Consider the following 27,653-nt stretch of genomic DNA (forward strand, 5'->3'; position numbering starts at 1 on the left):
TCTGCTCCTTTGTACAAAATGCTGTTTCATTACTGCTGGCTTTGGGAGGAAGGCTTAAACTTTTAACTTACCATTTCTCTTAAGAAAACAAATGCAGCAAAGAAATGGACTCACGGGCTGCTTCCAGTGGAGGACAAGCAAAACACCAAGGGCAACTGCAGATTATATAGAAAATATTGGCTTGAAAGAGACAAATCCTGCCCCAAGGTCAATTTAACAAATCATTAGAAAAGGGTGTGGTTAATCTCTTCTTGGATCTGGGCATGATGGATTCCTCCTGCAGTTTTCAGACTTATAGAATCCTTTTGGCTTCTTAGACTTTGGATCAAGAACAGAACATTTCTTGCTATACATTACAAATAGTCACAATTTTTACCAGGATTTAATTCGCCTATTTCACTGTGATTGTTAAAATGTCAACCTGATTGCACTCTTTTCTGTTTCTCTTTGCTGGTTGATTACAGTGCCCTCGTGTGTCTTTATGATGTAATATCATTTTAAGCTTTAGAAAGGTCATGTTTTATCACCACTTCAGTGTGATAGGTATTTTTCCCTTTAGAATGGTTTCCTCAAACTCTGAAAAGTGACATAAGGCCAAATCACATATGTTGTTCAGTAGCGCTCTGGGATAAAACTCTTGGGTATTTCAGAGTCCTAATGGTTACTCTGAAGATTAAACCTATTTTATAATTAAGATAAAAATATATATACCAAGGATTTTTTTCAGTATCAGTTAAATTGAGAAGAAAATTTTGTATCTGTATATAATACTTATTTTTATATATTATACATGTATACATAATCTGACATACAGTCCAAGCAAGCACGTCAATAGTTGTTCGTAATTGCAGTAGCACATTTATTTTGTGACTAGTTTGCTCTGAGTATTCAAATCCCTCTGCCATTTGCTCTTATGATCAGCAAAGTGTACTTGAAGGCCAAGGGCCAAGAGTGGAGCATGGCTACGGAACTCAGTGAAACCTAGCATTCCAAATGGAAAGTTTGTTCCCTGCTTCCTAAATACCATCAGAGGTCCAGGCATAAAGTGCCCTTCAGTCATCATCATTCATTTATTCATTCAACGAATCTTCCTGAGCACCTGCCTCCTTTATGCTAGACATTGCTTAAGGTACTGGGTATATTCCAGTGAAGAAAATAGATTTACTCCCTGCCTTTATGAAATATGAAGTCCAGCGGGCTCATTGTGCAGTTCAGACAATATTACAGTGAACTTTCTAGTGTAGAGAAGTCATTGGGTACTGGCTCAAGTAGTTTTTGAATGTAATGGTCAAAAAATGTTTTTAATTGTATCCTAGAAGATGCCTTGTTAAAATTGTAACAAACATGGCCAACTTGCCGCTGGTTTACCATGTATCAGTAGTGTATAAGAATACATTTCCCTACCCAAGCCAAGGATGCCATCTGTTACTTTACTCTTACTATGTGTCTTACTAATGTAACTATCTTCTTTCATCAATCCTCACACCCTCTTTTCTCTTAGACTTCAGCCATATTTAGTAAAACATCCTTACATAGTAATTTATGGACGTGGGGGAAAAATGTATCAGAAAGAGGAGCAGATTTCTTCAGATAAAAAAGTGGCATCATAAGAATCTTCAAAAGGGATTTTTCAAAGAACCTACAGTGTTGCTTTGAAACTGCTGGTGCGTAAGTGTAGTATGTAAGATGACAGTATTATAGAGTCCAACAGATTGGAGTGGCACCTGGGTCAAGTATGCATAAATGGTGGAGGAGATCCCCTTTCCCCCGCAGAAAAGAAAGGGGTGACCAGTGAGATGAAGCTAGGAGTTGACAGACCATGAAGGGCTACATCTGAAGGGGAGGTGTCAGAATTTGCAGAGATCCTGAGAAAAGGCAAGAATGCTAACAGGAAGGATGAAGGGGAGTAGGGAAGACTAGGAGAAAGGAGTTAGCTTGAAAGCCCTAAGGGGCTCAGAGATCAAGACTAAATTGTATGGTGGGAACTTGACTGTGAGAAAAACAGGAAGTTTAAATTGTCCCCAAATGACCATATATCTGAAGGAAAAGCCCTAAAGGTCTAAACATTTAAATTTATTGAAAGCACAACTGAATGAACTTTAGCTCTCTGAAGGATAGATAATCAGATAGATGATGTCCAAGAAGGCCATTCTTTAATAGGAATTGCAGAAGTAACACCCTTTTTGCCCTTAAGATACAGTTTATTTTTCATCACTCATGCTTATGAAGGAGGTGGAGGGGAGGTGAATAATAAAAGGTCTTGCATAATCCATTCCTCACATTTACGGCCTAAGCAGAGATTGACTTTTCCTAAATACAGTATTTCTTCTGCATTTTTCTATTCTGGTAAAATAGAGGAAAGCATATTTAGATGTTCTAATTTAATAAGTCTTCCTCTTCATATTTTTTCCAGGGTATGAAAATACAGGTAAACAAGCAATGGTATTAATATAAAAGATACTATTATAATTGTTACTTTTTTATACATTTCAAAAATAGCTTTATTGAGGTGTAATGTGAGATACTGCTCACACTGGTTTTGCATATTCCTTTTTCTACATTTTATAAAACACTGCATGTCCATGTCTAATGAGTCTACATTTAACAGGACCCCTCCCGAATCATCTGCTTCCAGAATACGGAAGATAGAGTCCCACTACCCTACATCCGTGCCCCCCAACTATTTGAAAGTCATTCATCATTACTTAAAGTTTAGGGCATGGCTTTTGCTGCTAGTATAAAATATAATATAAGTAATGAATGTCAACATATCTCAAACATATGTTCAAACTATTGCTAGAAAGAAATCAGTCACATAGTGTTTCGTTGTTTAGATATACGGTAGTTTAATCCAACCAGACCTTCCTCTCTGAGGATTAGGTTGTTTCCAATCTTTTGCGATTAGAAATCGTGTCGCATAGATAGTCTCTCTTGTGGAAGTATACCTGTAGGATACATTTCAAAGGGTGTGTGCATTTTTTATTTCATTTTACTGCCAAAATGTCCCCACGGCGACTTGGCAGATTACATTCTTGCCAGCAGCGTGTCCCAACACACTATTGCAATGTTATTGTCAAGCTGTCTTTTTTTTTTTTTTTTAACTTTTTTAAATTTACTTTTTCCCTTATGTGTAAGGTGGGGAACATTTTTTCATGTTTATGAAAGCATCTGTATTTCCTTTTCCTTTTCAACTCTTCTCGCCCACTTGATCTATTAATATTACACTACTGAACTATTTTACCTTCTCTACCTTTGGAGTGTGTCTCAGTATCTTGTAGTACTTGTTCCCGCCTGTTGTTCTCACTTCGGAATTTTCCAGACTGCTTCCGTTTATTTTTCATATAAAATTTAAAGTGATTAGTTTCCAATAAAATCCTTTTCATATTTTGCTTGGAATCAGGTTAAATTCACAAAATTTAAGGAGAGAATTGACTTCTTTCAGCATATCATTGAGTCTATCTAAGAACAGGAAATGTCTTTTCCTTTATTTAAATCTTTTTTTAAACATTGTCTTTTATCTTTTTGGTTGTTACTATAAGTGGAATCTTTTCCTACACTGTTTACTTACAAGAGAGGTATTTCTTTTTTGCATTCTCTACACAGCCCTTTGTTGAATTTTCTTATTTCAATTTTTAGTAGTTTTTCCAGTTAGTTATCTTAGGTTTTCAGATGTATAACCTTGCCAATAATTTTTTAAATTTTTTTTTCCTGTGGTATAATTACATTGGCTTATAGTTCCTGAATAGTTTGGAATAGGAGTGGTGGTGGTAGGCACCTCTGTTCTGTTTCTGATGTGCGTGGACATGCGGCTTGAACTCAACATGTCACTGTAATCATTGACTTTTGGCTTGAAATTTTTATATATTTTAATTTACATCCTATAACTGCTTTCTTGCTCCAAAGTTTTCTAGTCACTAATAAAGTGAGATTGTTTCACATAACCCAGCATAAGGGTTTCTAAGTTATTTTCTAAGGGGAAGCTCTATTTGTGTTGTGTTTTTTGTTCTAGGCAGTTAATAATATCTTGCAAGCAATCTCCAGACTTTTGAGAAAACAATGGATTTTATAACTTAAAGTCTTAGGTGGTGCATAGCAGACTCAGAGAAGTAAAAGACTTCTATGACCTTAAAAGAAAATTGCAAGGTTTCATTGGAAAACAGAACAGCCAGAAATAGTTTCTCCCTCTGTACTTAAGAGACAGGCCTGATAAAGGCAAAAATGTAAGCAAACCATCTGTTAAAATAAACATAATTACCACAGCAAAAAAATCTGTAGAAACAAAAAGGGGTTCAGAGCCCTAGGCAGTGGCTTATTTATTTTAAGTTGTATGTGATTCAAGCTGTGTAGGTCCAGTAGGAAGAAACTGTTGATGAACAACTATGTGACAGTTAAGACTCACAGATAAGAGAAGGCATATCAAAAACCCATTGTTTGGCTGTAGAATCCAACGGAATGTTATTAAATACCTATCTTGTACAAAACCTCCTTGGTGCTGTCTGGCAAACTGAAGATGAATAAAACAGAGACCTTACCTCGCAATAACTCACTATTCAACAAGCCATAGACCCAAAGCACTCTGTATACTATTTAGGTATGTGACTGAGTATATGTAGTTTTAGTGATAGACTGTGATAAAGGCAGTAATGAGGTATGTAAGATTAGGATTATGAAAGATGAATTCCAACCAGAGAATCAAAATTTCTAAGAGAAGTAAAATTTGAGCTGGTCTTGAGAAGTACTGTGGCTGACAAATATGTCAGAGGAGGAACATTGTGGTCTTATTCCATGTAGAAGGAACAATTAAATTAAAAAGGATTTAGATTATGTTGATAGTTCTTACCACCCCCATCCCATGCAAACACACAAAATAATAATAATAATAATCACAGTAGGAGTGAGAAGAAACTTTGAGAGGTGAAGGATATATTTATGAACTTGGTGGTGGTGATTATTTCATGAGTTAAATACATACACCTTTTCACGTTAGTCATACCTCAATAAAGTGATTTTTTAAAACTTTGGAAGTGAGGTGTTCGGTTTCCCCAGTAATATGCGTATACACTTTATGTGTTTTTTAGTCTGTAGCAGTGTGCACAAAAATGGGCACATTTCTGTCCTCTAACATCCCCCTAATGTTACCGAACTTAGATCTCTGCTCAAAAGCCACTAATCAAGAGGCAGATGTCAGTAGAAAGGAAAGGTGCTTTAATCAGAAAAGCCAGCAATCTGGGGAGAAGGTGGACTCATGTCCTAAGATCAACTCTGAAGCTCCTGCTCAGCCAAGACAGTTTTAAAGGGGGGGAAAAAAAGAAGGACGTACAATCTCAGTGAATCATTGAGGCAGGAGGTTGGGTTCTGCATCCTTCTCCATTGTGTGCAGACTGGCTGACTCTCTTCTGATGTTATCTTGCCCATGTGATCTGCCTGCAGGATTGCTTAGGGGGCTGTTGGGAGTAGAGAGCTAGTCATTCTTTAACTACTTCATTCTTCATTCTTCTTTTTATCTAGGAAGAGAATCAACAGGTTAGGCAAGGTGTGGTGTGCATTCAGGAGAGAATAAGTCAGGAGTTAGTTTAAATTGCCTTGTGAGCTCATTCCTATAATTAGATTTTTTTCAAGGTTAGAGATGGGCAGAAATGGGCAAACGGGAAAGGGGCAAAAGAACCGTTTGCACTAATTCATTGCTCTAGAATATCAACATTTTTATATATGTGTTATTAATATCTGAAAGATTTGTACGTGTGATTGGAGCTCTAGCTCACTGCAGCTGGGGCAGGGACGAACTTGCTGAGTGTATTAGGAGTGAAAGTTAGGTAGATTGAAGCCACAGTGGTGGACTTTGAATACAAGACTTAGTGATTTGGGAAGTGACAGAATGAGGATTTTTTTTTTTTTTTTAAGAAAAAGTTTTAAGGAAGTTTAGGAGTTTAAGAATTTTTTAAAACCTCGAGCCTTTAAGTTCATCCCTTTGGAAATGTAGGACAAAGGAGTTAGAAGAACTGTATTTTACACACTTAAGACAAACTTTGGAATGTGCAATCAAAAAGTACAATTCTGGCAGTTACAGAAAATATTTTAAAAAGTGAAATATAATCAAAACAAGAGGCATTAGGGAGCTTAGCAAATGATCAGAGTCAGAATTACCTACTTAAGACAAGTTTTTTCTAAACATCTTACAAGGACCTCATAAACAATAGCAGAATTTGCAAATATGTCAGAAAGTGAAAGGGATCCAGAGAATCAGTGGGACCAAGCTGATGGGCACCATTAAGAAGAGTGCCCAGATAGGAAAAAGGAGAGAAGAGAGACCCTCAGTGATTCCTTGATTTTCATCTTCACTGAGAAAAAGGTGGGGGGAGGGTCTCATTCCTGCAGAACGGATAAATATGTAGAATATTCTTGGTCACATCAACAGATTGAATAGAGATAAATCACTAGAAAGTGTGATACTGTCCTCAGAGCATTTTTTAAAATATAAATTTTCATGCAGTAAAACTAGCATAAATTTCAAGTGTACATTCATTTTGGTGAATTTGTACCTAATTGTACATCTGAGTGTGTTCTTGCTTGTGTCTGGCTTCTGTAACTCAATGTATTGTTGACCTGAATGTTTTGAAGGGTGAAATTCTTGACTTATTGGTTAAACTGTGTCACCTTTTATAAACAGCAACTTGGTAGAGGACTGGCAAAGTGCCTGTCTGGGTTGCCTTCTCCCTCTCTTGAGGGGACCCTGAGAAACTCAGCCTGGCACAGCCTATTTCTAGGCTAGGCAAGCTGCCGCGATTCAGTGGGGGACCATCAGCTAAGACAACACAGTTTCTTTTAAAAAGAAATCAATCTGACTAAACTATCAAGAGTTCTTCAGAGGGACTAAATAAAAGAAACCTTGTTTCTTAAATTCACTTAAATTTTTAGAATAGTTTTCTCAACATAAAAATAGCTCTATTATAGAACCAATACGTGCTTCTAATTTTTTTTTCTGAGTGTAGTTGAAAGGTATAAAGAAGAAAACAAAAATCACCTGTCATCTCACCACCTAGAATAACCCCTGTTTAACATTTTGGTATGTAATCTCCTCTTGTGGATTTGTGTGCTAATATCTTTCTGTGTCAGTGATTCTGACGCTGTAAATCTGTTAGGATTAGATTCAGCTCCGAGTGAGAGGAAGCCTGAAGGAACCACGGCTTAAACAGTTTGGATGTTTGTTTCTCTCTTACAAAGGAAGTCTGGGGTAAATAGCCCAGGTCCCACACAATGCTGAAGAGAACATGTTTTTATTAACTTTTTTTTTTTTTGCACCCATCTGGAATTTGCTTTGTGTAAATTCCTTAAGTAAAATTGCTATACATGCACATTTTAAATTTTGATCCAGTATTGCTCTTCAGAAGCTCTTTCGTTTTCATCCACCAAGAGTAAATGTTTCCATTTCCTGGCATCCCCATGATTGGTTTCTTTATCCTGTGCCGGTGTGTGGACAGAGCATTTTCTCTCAGCGCAGTTTTAATTGGCACTTCTATTATTTGTTAACGTTTGAACACGTGTACTTTTTTATTTGCCCCTTATATTTATTTGTGAATTACCTATTTGTGTTTTTTGCCCATTTTTCTTTTGGAATCTTTATCTTTTTCTTACTCATTTGTTAGAGTTCTTGTTATATTAAGGATATCAATTCTTTGCCTCAGTTTTATAAATTTTTTTTCCAATGTATCTTTTGCCTTATTCATAGCAGTTTCTACTCTACTGAAGTTTTTAGTATAAATAATCAGATTTATCACTATTTTCTTCTGGATCATAGCTTTAGGGTGGTGCTTTAAAAGCTCTTTTCTACCCCGGAATTATATCACACATTTCCCTAAAGTTTTAGAATTTCTCTGCTCACATTCCATACAAAGATTTTCGAAGAAGTGTTTTATCATAGACCACAACAAACTGAAAATCAAAATCAAACCGGTTCCTCTATTAAGCATGGGTCTCTCTACTGCCGTTTCTATAAGATCAGTATTACATAATTAGTTAAAAAAAAAAAAGCCGCCTCTTTGTTCTCCCCCAAGGACCCAGATGGTAGTGTCAAATGAAAGCTCTCCCCTTTCCTGACCCCTGATTCGTTACTGGTGGACTAATAAGAAATTTTTTTTTATTCAAAAGCCTTTTTGAGACCGTCAGAACATTGCTAACAGCCTGATTTTTGTCCTGACATAAATGCATATGAAGAACCAAGCATGAAGTGCTCCATAAATGGTAGCTGTTTTTAGAAACTTACTCACTTAATCAAAAGCTGTTTGTAAATTCATTTCTTTGAAATCTTATGTGACCAAAAGGGGTGTGAACTTTTCCTCTGATTGACGCAGAAGCATATTCATTCAAAGGTTGAATATAGGCACATTCTTCTCTGTACTGATAGGCATTATATTTTGGTCATCTTTCCCCTAAATAGAACAGTCTTGTCAACAGTGAAAGTCTGTTCAGTTAGGTAACACCCCTTCCTGATTATTTGCACAAGTGCCCCAGCAAGCTCCCTAGTAACCACAATAACTCTGCTCTCTTCCTTGTGGTTAACTCTGATGTCCAGATCTGTCTGGATCTTGAACCTGGAACCAATGCATTTATCTGTGGGTTGAGGGGGAAAAAATGCGAAATGTTTTTAACATGCGTAGAATAAACTAGCTTACTCTTGATTAATATTAGACTAACAGGTGTCCCTATTGATGCCAATCCTCTTAGCCACTTACAAGATTTACATTTTGCTAACCCTTTTCCTTCTTTCTTGCTCATTGTCATTGCTGCAGACTTGCAGCTATTTGTATAAATTATATCGTCTTTAAGTTGTCTCTACTGTTAAGTAATTCATCCCATAGATGATACTTACCACTTCCATTAAATTTATCTTTATTCATCATAATCATAAGTTGCTTTTTACCAGCACTTTTATCACCCTAACTTCTCTTGTTCATAGGATATTTTGGGTTAATACTGTTCATTAAATACTGGAAAACGAATTACAGGTAAAACAAACACTGTAGAACAAAAGCAAAAAAGCAGTGCGTAAGTCAATCATATGTGACTTTTAACACAATTTCTTTTTGATGGTGGTGGGGCACACCTTTTGCTCTGGAGAGTAGATGTGTTCATAGTTTCTGTGGAAGATTAGGTTAGAGTAGTACTTGCCGTTTTATTATAACCATTAGGTATTTCTACCCTTGTCTGTATCTCTCATATTTCTTATTTCCTTTCCTCCAGGTACTGTTACCTCTTTCTTACTCAACCTCTTTTAAAACTTTGTTGCCAACAGAAACCTCTGGTGATTGCTCTTTATTCCAAAAGTGAAAAAAATTTTCTCTGATTTAAAAAAAAAATCTAGTTAGTGTTTTTTAAGAAGAAGTCAGGACTACAGAAGTATCTGATGTAGAAAGTAAAAGTTCCCATCTGGTCAACCACCCTCGCCCCTGCAGTAACCACTCTTACCAGTTTGGTATATATGTGTCTCCAGTCTTTTTTTAATTAAAAATTTTTATCTAAATATATGTATTGACATAAATGAGGTCATATGCATAGCTCTCTGCTTTTTTTTCCATCAACTATACTTTTTAACATTTTTAAAGTTCTGTTTGTGTGTCGTGTTCCCAATCCAACCCCTGTTTTCCCTCCCTTACCCTTAATATTTACTGTCAACATTCCCACCCTTCCTGAGCTTCTGTTGGGGGTGGTGCTCGTTGCTTTATGACCGCTCTCTGCATCTTTACTCATTTTCATCAAAAGCCAAGTCAGAGGACAGGATAAGCAAGAGGGAGCAGCCTTAGTGTCAGTTACCCAGCTGTGTGTGACACTCAGCCACTCTCCAACCAGAAAGTGGCTTCTCTGTGTTCACCATGCATGCTACACATTTTCTGCTCAAGTGGAAAATTAGCCCTCTATCTTATCCAGCTGTGTAGTCAGTTTGACAGTGAGTGTGATTGGCACCTTTAACAGCTCTCCTGAAGATAGACTCGAGATACAAAGTGGAAGAAAGTGAAAGATTACCAAATAAAATTGAAATGTATTTATAGGAATCTCTGAGTGTTGGAGGGCCTGGCCCAAAATTCTCAGCAGGGGCAGTGGTTCCAAATTAGGCAAATTTGGCTCAGTGGAAGGCAGTTTAACTCAGGATGGTCTCGTGTCAGGCAGGGATTCTCCAGAGTGTGCTCGCCCTCTCTCTGCCATGCTAAGAATCTTCTTACACACCCTGTCGGGGTGTGGAGTGTCTCCTGGCGAGTTGCAGCGTTACAGTTATTGACAGCAGTGAATGTGTACACTCAGGTGTGTTGGTGCAGAGAAAAGTTCACCAGCCTTGGAAGATTTTGGTTCCTCATTTTTAAAAGAAATATTTGGGCTATATGATCTTACACTTCCTTCCAGCTTATAAATCATGTAATTTCTTGTATTTTCAGAGAGGTAAGTTGTAAAAGAACACAGTGGCATAGTTATGTCTTGATGACAGGTTTTACAACAGAACAAGGAGTTTTGGTTGACCCAGTGAAATGATGGAATAATAAGAAACAACATTTTTGTGTTAAAATAGAGCTTAGAAATAATCTAGTCAAGTCTCCTTATTGGTCCGATGAAGAAATCTGAGGCCCAAAGAATTTAGGGACTCATTTGGACTAATACAAATTTAGAGACAAAGTTAAAACTGATACTTTATGCCTATGTTAAATGAGATGTTGGATGCTGTGATGTACAGCCCAGCAATAAAATCTGACTCTGGTTTATTTAAGCTAAAAATAAATTCCCACTTTGGAAAACAGTTTGGTAGTTTCTTACAAGGTTAAACATACCTAACCCAGCAATTCCACTCTTAAATATTTGCCCAAGGGAAATGAAATATATGCCCCTATAAAAACCTGTACGTGAATATTTATAGCAGCTTTTTTTGTAATTGTCAAAAGCTGAAAACAACCCAGATGTCCATCAGCTTGTGAATGTTATTGATAAGCAACTGTGGTACATCCAGACAATGAAATACTTCTTAGCAATAAAAAGCAGTGAGCTGTTGATACATGCAATAAGGATGACTCTCAGAAACATTATACTAGTGTTGTACGAGATTTCCAATTGCTCTGCATCCTTGCCTGCATTTGTCAGTCTTTAATTTTGACCTTTCTAATAAGAGTGTAATGGCGTCGTATTGCGGTTTTAATTTGTATTTCTCCAAGGACTCAAGTTTAGCATCTTTTCTTTTGCCATCCATATCTTCAGTGAATGCCTCTCCACATATTTTACCCATTTTTATTGCATAGTTTGTGCTCTTACTGAGTTGTGAGATTTCTATTTTTAAGCTTTGTTTTCAAGTTCTTTATCAGATATTTGTTTTTCATATATTTTCTCCCAGTTTCTGAGTTATTTTTCATTTTCTTAAGAGTGTCTTTTGAAGAAGTTTTAAATTTTGATGAAGTCCAATTTATAGGTTTTCTTTTATAGTTTTTACTCTTTGTCTAATCTAAGAAATCTTTGCCTAGCTTTCCCTCTCTTTTTGTAGAATTGCCCTGCCAGTACAGTATTCACCAGCTGCATGTGGCTTTTAAACAATTTTAAATTGTATTTTATTTTAATTAATTAAACTTTAAGTTAAAAGCTGATACTCGATTCAGTTATTGAGGAAACTTTAAGTATATTCAGAAGATCTTGGATATGTCGATCCACTTTTTCAACCATAAGTTTTATGAACTCTAAATGCATATCAAGTATTTCAGATGACAGTTTAGCATCTGAATTGAAATATGCTGTAAGTATAAAGTTCACACTAGATTATGAAGACTTAGTACAAAAAAAAGTAATGTAAAAATGCCTCATTAATATTTTTATATTGATTATATGTTGAAATGATAATTTAAATATATTGGGTTAAATAAAATGTATTACTAAAATTAATTTCACCTATTTCTTTTACTTTTTCAATTTAGCTACTACAAAATTTTAAATTATGTATGTGATATACATACAGTGCTTTTCCAGAAGTCATATTCTTTTAGTCTTACATTTAGTTCTGTGATCCATTTTGAGTTAGAAGTCCTCTCTAACCCTAATATTTTATGATTTTTTTTTAGGAAGCTTAAGAGTTTGATGAACATAAGCAAGATTATTGGGGGAAAATTAATTCTAAAAAATTGAGAATTTTTTAAATTAGGAAATAACCACATTTTTTAAATACTAAAACATACTAATGTACAACTTCTCAAGGATGTGGAAATGACTGTGTTGGTAGTTGTAATTAACTGTTTGAATGCTCTCTGTTCTTGGTCCATTCCAAACTGGCTGCCTTAGAGGCAGTCTAGCAGAGGTTAGGTAGTGGTACAACAGGGAAACAATACTGAGTGAGAGGTTAGAAATGATGACTAAACTATAGTCACTTATTTCTAAGCTTCTTGGATTTTCTTCTATCCACCTATCCTCCTCATATTAAATCTGTTGCTTTTAGTATAATACACTATTATAGTTTTTCTTCTAATATTAGTGGAATGATTTAAGAAGGCACATTGAGAATTTATACTGGTTTGAGTGCAAAAATCAGTCTCTTATTAACTGTGTGACCTTGGGCCTTGACAGTCAAATGGGTATCGATAGTGTTAACTATTCCATTTGAGGGAAAGATTGGATAGAAAATATTTGTTGATAATTCTTATTGTTAGTGAAGGTAATTCATACAATGAAGTTTTCAATTCCTATTTCCTTTCTAAGCTAGGATCTACCTTTATTTTTAGAATTCCTTTTCAAGTGTCAGCCCTGATGTGTATTTTTTATGAATATGTATATTTTATAAATATAGCTATCATATTAATATAACATTTCTGATAGATAATTATCAATATCATTTGAAATTTTTCTCATAAAATTAAAAGCCTTGCTGAATCCTGTTAAAGAAGTATTTTGCCAAACTTCATAAAAAGAATCAAGAGTTTTTTAAAGTTACTAACGTAATCTCAAAACTTTAGACAAAAATCTGGGCGTTATCTTTGTTTCTTTCCCTCAATGCAATATCTTGTTGAATCATCCTTCTCATGAGGTAACATTTTCACTTTACCCCATTTCCATTGTCATGTCAGTAGCATGAACCATTATCACTAGTTTGAAAATGAGCACAGTTCCTTCAAAATTAACAAGAATACCTAGCAGATTGCTGTACTAATACTAAAATATCCATTAAGATCTCTTAGATTTTATTTTTGTACCATGAGACTTTTGTCATAAGGAAAATAGCACTACAAATTTTGACAATAGTAGGAAAGGTATACTTACATAATTCTGATGTCTGCGGAAGTGTCCGATAACAATACAGTAACAATGTTACTAACATTAAATAGGTGTTAATAGTTTGCTTCTTTATTTTGGATCAGATCTTCCTCGCCTCCCCGCTTTTTTAAAGACATAAGTTCTATCTAAAACTAAGATCCCCAACCTTCACTTTTCCTCCCTCTCCAGAGGTTACTGCTTTCCTCAAGTTCACGTGTGTCACGCATATCTATGCTTTTATTAGTTTAGTATACGTTAAGGTGTGTATATATTCAGCATTTTTAGGTATTGCCAAATCATCCTCCAGAGTGAGTGTAACAATTTATACTCCATTTGGACTGCATTCTTTCCAGTATGTAATATCATCAGTCTAATTTTAGCCTATTTAAGGATTTCTCATTATTGTCTTATTTTACATTTCCCTGATTCTAGTGATTCTGAGCTTCTTTATATTTTTATTTATTGACCACTCTTGTTTCCCCATTTCTGTTAGGTTTTTAAATCTTTTTATTGTTTTTGATTTTGTGTAAGCTTTTTATACTGAGCAGGTTACCGATTTTTTTTTTTAATAACATATATTGGAAATATCTTCCCCCAGTTTCTGACTTGTGTTTTCACTCTGTTATGATGTATTTGAAGATTTTCATTTTAAAATTCCATAGTCAAATACATGAATCTTTTGTCTTATAGCTTATGTTGCTTGTCTCTTAGGAAATTCCCCATTATCCCAGAGTAATAAGGTATCATCCTCTTTTTCTTTTATTTTTCACAAGTTGTAAAGTTTTGTCTTCGTATCTTAAGTAATTAAGTCATCTGGAATTAATTTTTTTTGGAATGGTGTGAAGCAATTTTTTCCAAATGGGTTACAAACTCCCAGCAGACTATCTTGGTAATGCTGCTTTTATCATATGTCAGACTCCTACATGTGTGTGCTTCTCTTCTGGGCTGTTTATTCCATTTCCATTGGTCCATTAGTGATCACAATGCAACATCCTGCTGTTGATTACATTGTAGTAACATCAGAAAATTTAAATCCTCTCTAATCACTGTTCTTTAATTTTTAGCTAATTATAGCACTTGACTCTTTCATATGATTCTTAATTTCCATAAAATATAGACTAGTGAGAACTGCCTTTTTTTTTTAATAGAAAGATTTAGTTTAAGGAATTGGCTCACTTGACTTATAATGTAAGAATCTTACAACAGTATACTTTTTTTTTTTAATCTAGAAGTCAGGTAGGGTGGCAGGTGAGATAACAGAAGAAACAAACTGCATGTGGGTAAAAGTGTTAAGATGGATGATGAGTATGTGGAAGTTCACAACTAGATTATAAATTCACTCTATATTCTTATCAACTCAAAGTATGGTCTTGTAGAGCACATCATCTCTGCAGATTTTTTCAGTTTCTGACGATGCCCTTCTCTCTGTGTAGCTTGGCATACTATGGTGGTAAAGTGTCCTCTCTCTGAATCTTACTGTGCTGGATTCAATTCCTGGTACAGCCCCTTACAACTTTGGGGCCTCATAATCTCTGTGCTTCATTTTCTTCATCTGTAAAATGGGAATGTAGTTCCTACCATAGACTTCATGGGGGAATTAAAGGAATTAAATATAAAGTTCTTGTGAACTTGTCAGAGTACCTGACATTTAATAAACACCGTGTCATATTAACTATGTATATTATAATTATTTTAAATAAGACTAGGGAAGAGGAGAATATATGTGACATTTTAGTCCATGGTTCTTTCTGCAAAAGACAGACTTATTCCCCAAAGCCAATTTACTAAAATTCAATTTGCCATATGACAAAATTGCCAAGTTTACTGAATGCACTAATTTGCCAAATTCTTTATTTTTTTAATTGAGATATAGTTGATTTGCTAAATTCTTGTGCTCTTGTTTGTTTTTGTTTTTTTTTTAAATGAAGTTTACAGTAATTCATACTGCTTTTGAAAGATTTCTGTGAGGCTGGGTTGGCTGGTTGTCATTTTGTATTCATAGCAGCTTTTTAAGTATTAGATAATCGCTGAAACTTGAGGTTGTAATGTGAGTCTTCTTAGTAATAGATGTAACATTAAGAAACACTTATTTCAAAATCAGGAACTATAAACCCCCAAGGGCTATGTACCTCAATGAAAGGAGTAACAGGAAACTAGCATTTGCTGCTCAAGAGGTCAGTAAGGAAGCTAGTCTCTGCAAGGAGCCTGGGCCAGTGCTTGGAGAGTGCTGAAAGTCTGATTTGTATGCTACCTATAAGTATAAATGTTCAAACTGAAGAATCAACTTAAAGATTGATCTCAAGATGATGATTATTTCTTGAGGACCTGCTTCAACCCATTCTGCATAGAATTCCCACAGATATAGCCCAACCAAAGGTGGGCTCACATCCAAAATTCTAAAACAGCAGAAATGAAATCCACCATGAGTTAGAATCAGCAAACGTAAGACTCCCAAGAACTTCAGACAATTGTACAAGCTGATGGAAATTCTAAAATTAAAATGTTAAAATGATTAAAGACATATATGAAGATATCAGACCTGTGAAAAGAACAAGATGCTCTTTGGAAAAAAAGAGAACTTCTTGAAATGAAAAGCAGTCTTTGAAAAGAAAATTTCAGTAGATGAGTTAAATAGCAGATTTGACACCCCTGAAGAAAGAATTAGCAAACTAAGATAGAGCTGAGGAGAGTACCCAGAATGCACTCTACAGAGCTAAAGTCAAAATATGAAAGGATAATTTAGTTACAGAGGCAGAAAGTAAAATGAAATATTACAACATATTTTTAATAGGCATTCCACTAGTAAAAACTAGAAAGAATGAGAGAGGGATAGTATGCAAAATGATGATGACTGACTGTTTTCACAGTTGTGAAAGATGAGTCCTTAAATGTTAGAAGCATAACCCGCCCCCCCCACCATAAAAAAGAAAATCACACTAATATACATCTTAATGAAAGATCAAAACACCAATGGCGAAGGGAAGATTTTAATAGTGACCTATAATGGAATACTGGTTAGACTGGCAGCAGATTTCTCATCAATGCTAGTAGATGCCAGAAGACAGTTGGATTAATATTTTTAGTTTCTAAGGTAATTTGCTATCCTATAATTCCACCACCATCACTGTTGAGTAATAAAGTCAAAATTGAGAAATTTCCAAACTAATAATAACTAAGGGTTTACCTTTTGAACACCATCACTGAAGGAAGTAGGAAGTTCAACCTAAAAGAAAGATATGGAATACAGGAAGATTGGTGAACAAAGAAATTGGTTAAAATGATGGTAAGTAATCATTAACTGTGAAAAATAGTATAAAATGATTCATTGACTCTACAGTATTGTTGTTAAGACAAATCTTTCTTTTATTTACCTAGCACTGAGGGAAAAACAACATTAAGGATTAAATCATGACAAGTTGCTTTATTGACAATGCTGGTCAGTACATTAATCTGTTACATGAACTTCTCTTTCCTTTTAAATTTCTTTTTTCCAGCCCAAGGAATTTGGCAGTTGCTTTCATATGCATTGCCTCGAATGTGATGGGGAATCCTTTTGTACATATCTTGGTTACAGACCATAGCAAAGTTTCATCAATTTGTAAATAACTTCCATAGTAGGAAAAAAAATCAAGAAATAACAACTAAAACTCAAGAAATCAAGAAATAACAGTATAATGATATTACTGAGAAATACAGAGGTAACTAGAAGAAATAGAAGAGTCAAAAGTAGTTGCCTCTCAAATTGGGTGATTCATTTTTTTCCTTTTTTTTTTTTTTAATTGAAGTATATTCAGTTTACAGTGTGTCTATTTCTGGTATACAGCATAATGTTTCAGTCATCCATATACATACATATGTTCCTTTTCATATTCTTTTTCATTATTTGTTACTATAAGATATTGAATATAGTTCCCTGTGCTACACAGTAGAAACTTGTTTATTTTATATATAGTAGTGAGTATCAGCAAATCTCAAACTCTCAGTTTATCCCTTCCCACCTGCTTTCCCCTCTGGTAACGATAAGTTTGTTTTCTATGTCTTTGAGTCTGTTTCTGTTTTCTAAATAAGTTCATTTGTGTCATTTTTTTAGTGTCCAGATATAAGTGATATCATATAGTATTTTTCTTTCTCTTTCTGGCTTACTTCACTTAGAATGATGATCTCCAGTTTCATCCATGTTGATGCAAATGGCATTATTTTATTTTTTATGACTAAATAGTATTCCATTGTGTGTGTGTGTGTGTGCGCGTGTGCGTGCGTGCGTGTGTAAATGTTGATGGACATTTAGATTGTTTCCATGTCTTGGTTATTGTAAATAGTGCTGCTGTGAACATTGGGATTCATGTGTCTTTTCGAATTAGTGCTTCCTCTGGATATATGCCTGGGAGTTGGATTGCCTAATCATAGAATAAGTCTTTTTAGTTTTTTAAGGTATCTCCATACTGTTTTCCATAATGGCTGCACCAAAGTACTTTCCCAGCAACATTGTAGGAGGGTTCCCTGTTCTCCACACCCTCTCCAGCATTTATTGTTTGTGGACTATTTAATGATGGCCATTCTGACTGGTGTGAGGAGATACCTCATTGTAGTTTTGATTTGTGTTTCTCTGACAATTAACGATATTGAGCATTTTTTCATGTACCTATTAGCCGTTTGTATGTCTTCATTGGAGAAATGCTTGTTTAGGTCTTTTGCCCATTTTGGGGTTGGATTGTTTGGGTTTTTGTTGTTGTTGTTATTATTAAGTTGTATGAGCTGTTTGTATATTCTAGAATTTAAGCCCTTGTCAAGTCACATCATTTGCAAATATTTTCTCCCATTCCGTAGGTTGTCTTTTCAGTTTTGTTTATAGTTTCCTTTGCTGTGCAAAAGCTGAAAAGTTTAATTAGGTCCCATTTGTTTATTTTTGCTTTGGTTTCTCTTGCCTGGGTAGACTGCCCTTGGAGAATGTTGCTAAGATTTATGTCAGAGAATATTTTGCCTAATTTCTCCTAGGAGGCTTGTAGTGTCTTGTCTTATGTTTGTCTTTGAGCCATTTTGAGTTAATTTTTGTGTATGGTCTGAGGGAGGGATCTAACTTGATTGATTTACATGTGGCTGTCCAGTTTTCTCAACACCACTTGCCTTTTCTCCATTATATGTTCTTGTCTCCTTTGTCGAAGATTAGTTGACTGTAAGTATGTGGGTTTATTTCTGAGCTGTCTATGGTTGTCCATTGATCCTTATGTCTGTTTTGGGGCAATATCATGCTGTTTTGATTACTGTGGGGTGATTCATTTTTAACTGTGTGTGTATGTGTGTAAAATTTCATTTAAAAGATGCAAGACTGATTAGCTGAAGGTAGAATTGGTATAGCTATATTATTTAGAAATAAACCTAGAAATAGATTTCAAGACAAAGAGCATTACTTGACAATAAACCATTCACTAGCTGTAATCCTGAGCATTATGTACCTAGCCGTGTAGCTTCAAGATGTATAAAGCAAAATGTGACAGAATTACAAAAAGAAATAGACAAGTTCTTCTCTCTCAAGACTCAAAGTAGGTAAGGATATGGGAGATTTAAATAAGATAATACACTTAATCTGCTCTGTGTACAACAATTAAATTATACATTTGCAATTTTCATACACACTGGATCATTTGTTAAAAAAGAAACAACTATTCACATGTAGAGAGTCAAAAGGAAGTTTCAATATCAAAAAGTTATGTACAAAATCTGTTCTGTGACCATAAGAAAATTAGAAATCAATAACCAAAAGATAATCATTACAACCTTTATATTTGGAAATTAAACCAAACACACGTGCACACACACAACACACACTTCTTTGTGGCTCAGAGAAGAAATCACAATAGAAATCACATAGTATTTAGAAATGGATAAATTGAAAACAATATAAACTTATAAAATGCATCCAGAGTATCACTTAGAGGGCTGTCTGTAGCCTGAATGCGTATTTTAATTTTAATCAACTACACATCCAACTGCAGAAATTTTAAGTATGGTAGATAAAACTTGAAATAGAACAATAAAACAGAGCAGAAATTAAATAGTAACTGCAAAGATACATTTATGTTAATGATAATTGACTAGTTGGTTATGAACTAAAGGAATAAAACATTTTAAACTGTAAAGGAAGGGAAAATAATAGTAACAAAAGAAAAAGCAGTGCATTGCTCCTGGCTCAGAGAAATGCTATTATATAGTAAAAATGGCAGCCTTCCCTAAATATATAGATTAAATGTAGCCTCTGTTTACATCCTTGGAAAAAATTTTTTAGAATTGAAGTCTAGTCATCCTAACTTATTTGAAGATACTACAAAGTAAAAACTGTACAGCATTGGGGGCAAAAATGAAAAACAAAAACAAAAAAAAGACTGACAGACAAAATAGAGATTTCAGAAAACTATTCAAACTATTACAGGGCTCAGAGGTGTTAAAAGCTGAGAATAACTTAGAAAGGAATCATCTTTAATGAGTTTTGCTAGGACGTTTAAGAAAACGGACTCATGTTTTTGTCGCAGTTGTGGATAAGAGATCAATTTAGGACTATTTATGAAAACAGTGTTTTCAGAGATCATATTGGTTTGTCAACATAATAGCTATTCTGCAAAAGTGTGTCAACAGAAGGAATGCAAAAAAAAAGAAAGTCAGAATATTGATAGTTGTAAAAACTGAGTAACAGTAGTTTATTATTTGCCTACTTGTATGTTTGGAATTTTCCATAATAAAACTTTTTTAATGAAAGTGAGGGAAAGGGAATATATGTACTAATTAAGTATAACTGGTAAAAGATTTTATCCAAAAAATGTAAACAATGCTTGTATGTATTAAACATATATAAATTCCGAAACCAGTTTCCATTTATTCAGTGGTTAAAAAAGATGAACAAGCACACAAGGAAATATAGATAGTAAAGCATTACACAGAAGTCTGCAGCTTTGTTATTAAGTAGAAATAAAACTAACTTGAAAGCATTGCTATGTGCTTGTTAAGCTAGAAAAAATAGAAATTGTAAAACCTTATGTTGTCTAAAATATTCACTTCTGTACTCAGTAGTAACTGTGTCTTCCTGGGAGGAAAACTAGCAATGGACAATGTTTGTAAAAATTTTCATTCACTTTACCTAGTCTTAGGGGATACACGCACATCCAAGACATTAGTAAATGCCACATAGAACAGAATTTCTTGTCTAAAATGCTGTAAATTTAGGTGCCCCCCCCCAAATGTAGGTGAGCTCTTCAGCCCCGTAATGATTCTCTATCTATAGCAACAATGAGCACATACTCCAGTCAGGCTTTGTATCCGTTGAGTCCTCACAACTTTAGGAGGCTAGCTTCGGAAACCGCATCTTACAGATAAGGAAACTGAGTCTTTGCAAAGTTAAGTGACTTTCCCCAAATCACACATTCATAGCAAGCATGACCAGGCTTTGAGCCTAGGCAGTCTGATTTCAGGCTCCCTGCTTTAAATCGTTTCTCCAAACTGCCTCTCAAAATTAAAACGTTTATGAATTAGTTGATTTCCTGGTTTAGGGCCATTCAATTGCTCCCACATAGCTATTAGTGACGTTTACTAAGATTATATGCTGCATTTTGGTGTAGATTCTAGTTGGTTTTGACCACACTGCTGATGGGAGTCAGCAGTGAAACAGATCTGCTGTATCACTGATGACACTGTAAATAGGCACAGCGTTTTTTGGAAAGCATTTTGGCAGCGTATTTCAAGAGTCATAAAATGCTCATATTTTTTGACCTAGTTAATGCCACTTCTGGGAATCCTCTGAAGAAATAGTCCAGTATGGAAAAAGCCTTAAGCGCTAAAGTTATCACCACAGCCATGTTTGTAAAAGAGCAACTGGAAGCAGCCCTGAGTGTTCAACACTAAGAGAATGATTAAACAAAGCATGGTATGTGTACTTAGGCAGCCAATAAAAATGAAGTGTGATGCAACACAGTGAGTCTTAAAAGCAGTGTACAGAACAGAGTGTGCACTGAAATTACAGCTTTTACAGGTGTGAAAAAAGGCAGGAAATATAAAAATGATTGCGGGTAATATTTTTCTTTCTGCTAGTTTTCAAATTTTCTGTCATACAGACTTATTTCTAGTTGTAAAGTTAAAGTCACATGATTACTTAATGTTCTGTGTGTTAATCTCATAGCCCTCGCTAGATTATAATCCGTTTGGTGATTGTAGGCAGCATGTTAGAGATGGGCAAAGAGCATCACTAGAGATAGGGGAACCTTGCCGAGTACTTCGTTTACTGGCGACAGTTACCCTGTGCCGTGTGTCTTAGCTGACTGAGTTGCCCCACAAAGTGAGCAGTGCAATTTGGAGAGCACGAGTGGGGATCTTTGGAGTCAGGAGACCTTGCTGCATGTCTTTGGCTCTTCTCAGACAAGCCACTCAAACTGTGTAAAGCTTAATTTCCTGATCCATAAAATCAGAGCTAGTGAGATCAGGGTCTGGCACTCTTTTAGTAGACACTCTGAAAACATTTCTTCCGTTCAGTTATGGCCCTTGTAAAGTGTCCCTCTCCTTTCTGTATCCTTGGACGGCAGGAGCAAGTGTGCAGTCTGTCGGCTAACTTCTTTTACCTGAAATCTTTCGAGCAGCAGCTTTTTACATGTCCATCTTCTGTCTTCTGGTGCAACGTTAAATTAAAATATCCATAATTTAAAGATGAATTTTGTTATTCAGTTTGACTGGCTAGCTTTTCAGTTTTGTTTTAAGCATATATTCTTTTTCTGATGGTAAAAGTATGGGAAATGCTTGTCATCAAATGTTCAGAAAATACCAAGCTGTCTTTTCACCCAGAAATAACCATTATATACATTTCATTTCTTTTTAAATTTTTCTGAATATCTGATTTTTTTTCTTTCTGTGGAGGAGTATAGGAAAGCTCTTATTAGAACGTTTGTTATGTTTGGGGCAGGTTTAACAGGATGCTTTGTGTTCATTCTGAGATAGTTTATCTTTAACAAATATGTAAATATGTAAAGACCAAGCTATCAGCAGGGAACCAGGTGGAGAATGGGGGGGGGAATGGCTCTGCCTCGAGTAGTGGGAAAATGTTCTCTGTAGTTCTGGTATCTATCAAAGTATGAACTTACATAAAGTATAATTACCAAAACCTTGCTTCCTCGTCTTTTCTTTAGTACTTTTCAGTACTGTTTTCATTATAAGTAACTTTGTACCCTTTCAGGCCATGAGTTGTGAATTATGGCTTGGAAAATATGATTATCATACATAAACTTGGAATGCCAAGAAGCTTGCAGAATACCCACAATTTTTTGGCTCTTGGCCTTATCAGTTTTAGAACCTACAGTTTTCAAAAATCATCAGTTTTTATAATGTCTTCTGGAGAAGGGGAGGAAATTTATCCAGTGTCAGAACTGACAAGAGCCACCAACGCCTGGAGGGACTTAGCCTGAGGGCCCGTGGCCGCATGGGCGTGAGCACTAATGCTCCGTTGCCCTCACTTGTGCTTAACTCAGAAAGAAAGAATGTGTTTGTCAAGAGATGAAGACCCCTGATCTCTCCACTTTGGGGGCTTTGGTTCAAGAGAAGCTTCTACAGGATGACTTCAAAAGTCGAGGGAAAGGTCTTTTCTCTCTTCTTTGATTTACTTTCTTCAGAGCAGCAGTCGAATTACGAAAGGTGACTCAGAGTACACGCCATAGAAATAATTTCAGCATGGCGTGTCTGTCTTCCCCACTGCACCGAGGAGGGCGTGAGGAATGTTTGAGGTCAGTGTATTGTGTTGCCTCGTCACTCTCCTTTGAACATGCGGCTCGTGCCCCTCTGATTTCTGAGGTCTGCTGCCACAGGCAAGAGACTCTTGATTGGTCGAGAATAGGTGTCCCTCGCTCCTGTCTAGTATCTGCACGTCAGGGAAGTCACTTGTCCTTTTGAGTCATTTCTTGTGACAAGGCTGAGCCTGAACTTCCTTACTGATGCTTGTTTGGTAACCCTTCCCAACCATTTCTTCCTGGAAGAAAGCCCCCTGACTTATTTACAGAGGAGAAAACCTAACCTGTAGCACAGTTTGAAGTTCCAGCTCAGAGTCTAATTGACATCCACAGTTTTGCACAGCACTTAGTCATGACGGGATAATGGGAATTCGGAAATGTCCTGTGAGAGTGGAGTGGGAAACTGCAGCCTGGAAGCCTTCTGTATGGAGTAACTTCAGCCCTTCTAAAACTCTGCTTGCCTGGGCTCTAACTTGGCACCCTAAGGAAGACTGAGTACATTCCGAGACTTCTGAGTATGCTGAATGTCAGGGGAAGTGGTAGCCAGCGCTGTAAAAGGGAGGAAGCCGTATACACAGTTTGCTGAGTTTACACACTGTTCTAATGAGGGAAGATAACCAACTTTATTTAATTCACAATTTTTTTTTTTAGACTTTTTCTATAATTGATTATTGACAAAAGTGATTTGATTTTTTCTTTTTTCAGTATTGCCTTTCAGGGCACCCAACCTTACCATGCAATGTGCTCAAATTCAAATCAACCACCATTATGTTGGACTGTGGACTGGACATGACTTCCACCCTCAATTTCCTTCCGTTGCCGCTTGTTCAAAAGTAAGTGCTGATGCATCTGAGACAAAATGAGCTCCAGTGTGCTGAGAAGCGGTACCCAGTAGCATAAAGATTACCAGTACCTCGTGTGTTGTCTTAAGTTGACTTCGTTCCCTTAAAAATGTTCTTCATCAAAATATGCTTTGGCTTGGGTTGATGGAAAGTGTTGTATTGATTTATTGATTGACTTCTTTATTATAACTTCTTCTGAGCTTCTGTAAAATGTTTCTGCAACTGCTTAGTGCAAGTGAGGTCATATATATTTCATCTTTCTTGCTAATTCATGTAAGAGCTGATAAATGGTCAACTGATAAGCCCCAAGAATTGAATTTTAGAATGACTTAACTGCCTTTGCAGGGACTTGACATCATAGAGCCTGATGTTCCTTTTTGATAGAAATCTATGCATTATTTTCATACTAATCATCTGTGGATATCATAGAATCATACATGAAGCCAAAGTCCCTGTCTTAAAGCAGGCAGATTACCCCAGGCCTACAGTCAGCTCTGTTTCCTCTTACTGAGACCTTGTCTAGAGATTGATTTTTCCAGCTTGCTGTTATTTAGAAGCAGAAATTTCTAAGAAAAGTGGGTAATTTTCAGAAGCAAATATACTCCCAGTAGCGAAAAGTGATACCACATAAAAGAGGAGAGACAGAAAAGCTATCTAAAGCAGATTTAAGAGCTTAAAAGCATAATAAGCTAGGTAAACCATCTAATGTATCTCATTCGCTCCTGAAGACATCGCTGTGTGCAGTGATTATTCATAATGATAACCCCATGAACCATGTAGAAAAACTATAATTAAAAATCAACCATTGACTTTTTTTCTGAGATAAGGGATATAGTAAGGTGTTGGGGACAAACTCGAAGTTAATTCCAGATTACCTTGTATGCATAGCTGATAAAATCCATTTATAATGACATCCAACACTTAAAAATACATATACCATCCACAGATATTATCCACGGTTGGTTCAAGAGCTGTAGGTATTTTTCTCATATATTTCTCAACAAAAATGACTGACAGGTTGTTTCTTACTAAAATAGCCTAACGTTGTTGTCTGTTCTTCCAAAGATTAAAATGTTCATTCATTTGGTGTTTTAGACCAGGAGATATAGACATGAACAAGACAACTTTTCTTCACTCATGGAATTTATAGACTGTTAGGGAGAAGGAATTACACAGTTGAAGGTTTAATTATACTTGTGTTAAGAAAGCAACTATATACTTGGGGTAATTACTGAAAAAAAAACACAAGGTACTCAGGATTTCTAAAAGGGGGCCTACACGCTGTGCAGGGCATGAATCACCTAGGTGTTCAGAACCTGAGTTAGTCAGACAGCCCTAGCTGCAGGTTCCCCCTTTGCTGTTCATTCTCGTCTTTACCTGATTCTGTATTTCTGAGTGAATGCATAGTCCGCTTCCACTCTTTCTTCCCCTTGTCATTGCTCCTCTCTCAGAGGGAGGCTACACTCATGGGATGATTGGCAGCCCATGGCAGTTCCTTACAAAAAGTGTCTTCCTTTGCTCAGGCTAGAAACCTTGGAGATCTGCTTGGCTAAAGCAGTATCCCCAGTCCCTCCCTATCCCCTCATCCTGCTTTATTTTTCTTCATAGCACTTATCATTACCTAATATATTCATATTTGGTTTATATATTGTCTTTCCTCTCCACTAAAAGATAAGGTTTATAAGGGCAGAGATTTTGTTTGTTCTCCACTGTATCCCCAGTGCCTAAAATAGTTCCAGGCATATAGTAACTGCTCAGTAAATACTTGATCTATGAGTGAATCCTTTTATCTTCTTTGGATTCCAACCTTCTCACCTTCTGAGTCATTTCATTATTGTAATCTTTCCTTTTTCTTGAATCTTTCCATCTTGACTTACTTCTTCCCATTTAATTATGCTCAGTCACTTTTAAATTAAAATTAAAAAATAATTTTTTTAACCTCCTGTCAATTCTGCTTTCCCCTTCAGCACTTCTAACTCAACTCCTCTCCAGTCTGCTTTGCCCACACCACCCACTAGAACGTCTCTCGGTAAAATCACAAATGACTTCCATGTCATTAGCCACGAAGCCCATTTGTCAGTCCTCATCCTCCTTCGCATTCAGCACCGCTCTCCTCCGTGATAATGCATTCCTGGTTTTCTTTATTTCTCTGACTCTTCCTCTTCTGTCTGCTTGGGGATCCATTTTCCTCTAGCTGGCCATCACACATCAGAATTCTTCAATGTTCAGTGCTTGGCCATCAGCGTCTTCAAGGGAATTTAATAAATGCTCAGGGCCTTGGTAACCATCCAGACGATAACTTACACATGTGTATTTTTAGTTAATAATTCTCTACTGAGTTCCAGATTCATAAATCCAAAATGCCTACTCTGTTTCTTTCCTTGGATAAGCCTTTGAAAGCATTTCAAAACTTAACGTGCCCCGAGCTGAGTTCAGGATTAGACTCAGTCCAGAAGAGGAGAGCAGACCCTCCGGTTTCCCCCTACGCTGCCATCTTAGGGAATGGCATCCTGTTAAAAAGCCACGTGCCCCCTTCCTCGCTCCCCACATCCAGGCTTTCATTAAATAAGCCTTATCATTTTCACCTTCTCGATAGCTCGAGTCCGGTCACCTCTCTTAAGTACTACTGCTGTAGTGGTCCGCCTCCTCTTTTACAGGCATTACTGCTGAAGCCCCTACCCAGTCTCCCCAGTTCTATTCTTGCACCTGTATAAAGCCAGAGTCTTTCTTTTTGTGTAACTTTTTATTTTGAAATCACTTCAGATTTACAGAAAAGTTGCAAGAATAGAACAGACAACTCCCAGTTACTCTCACCAGTTGTTAACATTGATCACACTTGCTTTACCACTTCCTCTTTATCTGTATGCATATAATTTTTCTGACCCATTTGAAAGATACAGACACAGTGCTCCTTTGTCATTTAAATACTTGAGTGCCTGTTTTATAAGAAGAACATTTCTCCTACATAACCACAGTATGGTCATCAAAATACAGAAACTTTTATCAATGCTATACTAGATAGGATTTAAGCTGTGTACCTTGTTCGTATTTCCCAAGATACACCAGTTCATATTTGACTATAATGCCATTTAATCACAAAAAAGAAGAATAACTCACTGGTCTAGGATCCAGTCCAGATCACACATTGCATTTTGTCACTTTTTTAATCTGGAAGAGTTTCACAGTCTTTCATGGCCTTGCCTTTTATGACCTTGCCACTTTTAGGACAGGCCAGTTCTTTTATATAACATCTTTCAACGTGGATTTGTCTCGTGTTTCTTCACGATTAGGTTGGGGTTACTTTTTCGGTAGGAATACCACACAAATGATGGTATGTGTTATCAGAAGGCACTGGATGTCAGTTTTCTCCAAAATCCTCTTTTAGAAACACACATCTAATCGTCTCTCACCTGTTCAAGACCTTTTCAGTGGCCTTTCATTACTCTTAGGATAAATGCCGAGTTCATCTTGGTACCTTAGGCTTTATGCCTACCTTTCTAGTGTCTTGCTCTTCGTTTCCTTTCAGTTTCAAAGAAATTTTATCTCCTGCCTGGAAGCCGTTCCACAAACTGTTCCTTCAGCCAGGAAGGCTTTCCCCACTCCCACATCCCACCTTCCCTGAGCCTGTTTAGCAGGGGCTCATCTCTCAGATCATTTATGACTCTAGTTTCCATATAGGAAGGACAGAGAGATGGCATTTTAGATGGGGGGGTAGTATATGGGACTTTTCTTGAAATTTCATCTGAATAACTTTTTTTGTTAGATGTCCATCCCAAGGCTGGTGAGAATGATT

The 27,653-nt window shown here is 36.2% G+C and overlaps 1 protein-coding gene across 1 annotated transcript in view; it reads left to right on the plus strand.

The window, feature by feature from the left end:
* The window catches only part of INTS9 (integrator complex subunit 9), an 84,521-nt gene that overhangs the window by 4,411 nt on the left and 52,457 nt on the right, over positions 1-27,653 (plus strand). Inside the window, exon 2 of the mRNA XM_010967825.3 lies at positions 23,724-23,851. Coding sequence (XP_010966127.1) covers positions 23,724-23,851 — 128 coding nt within the window. The remainder of the gene's footprint in view (positions 1-23,723; positions 23,852-27,653) is intronic.

This window comes from Camelus bactrianus, chromosome 31 (assembly GCF_048773025.1).
Source record: "Camelus bactrianus isolate YW-2024 breed Bactrian camel chromosome 31, ASM4877302v1, whole genome shotgun sequence".
NCBI classification, from domain to species: Eukaryota; Metazoa; Chordata; class Mammalia; order Artiodactyla; family Camelidae; genus Camelus; species Camelus bactrianus.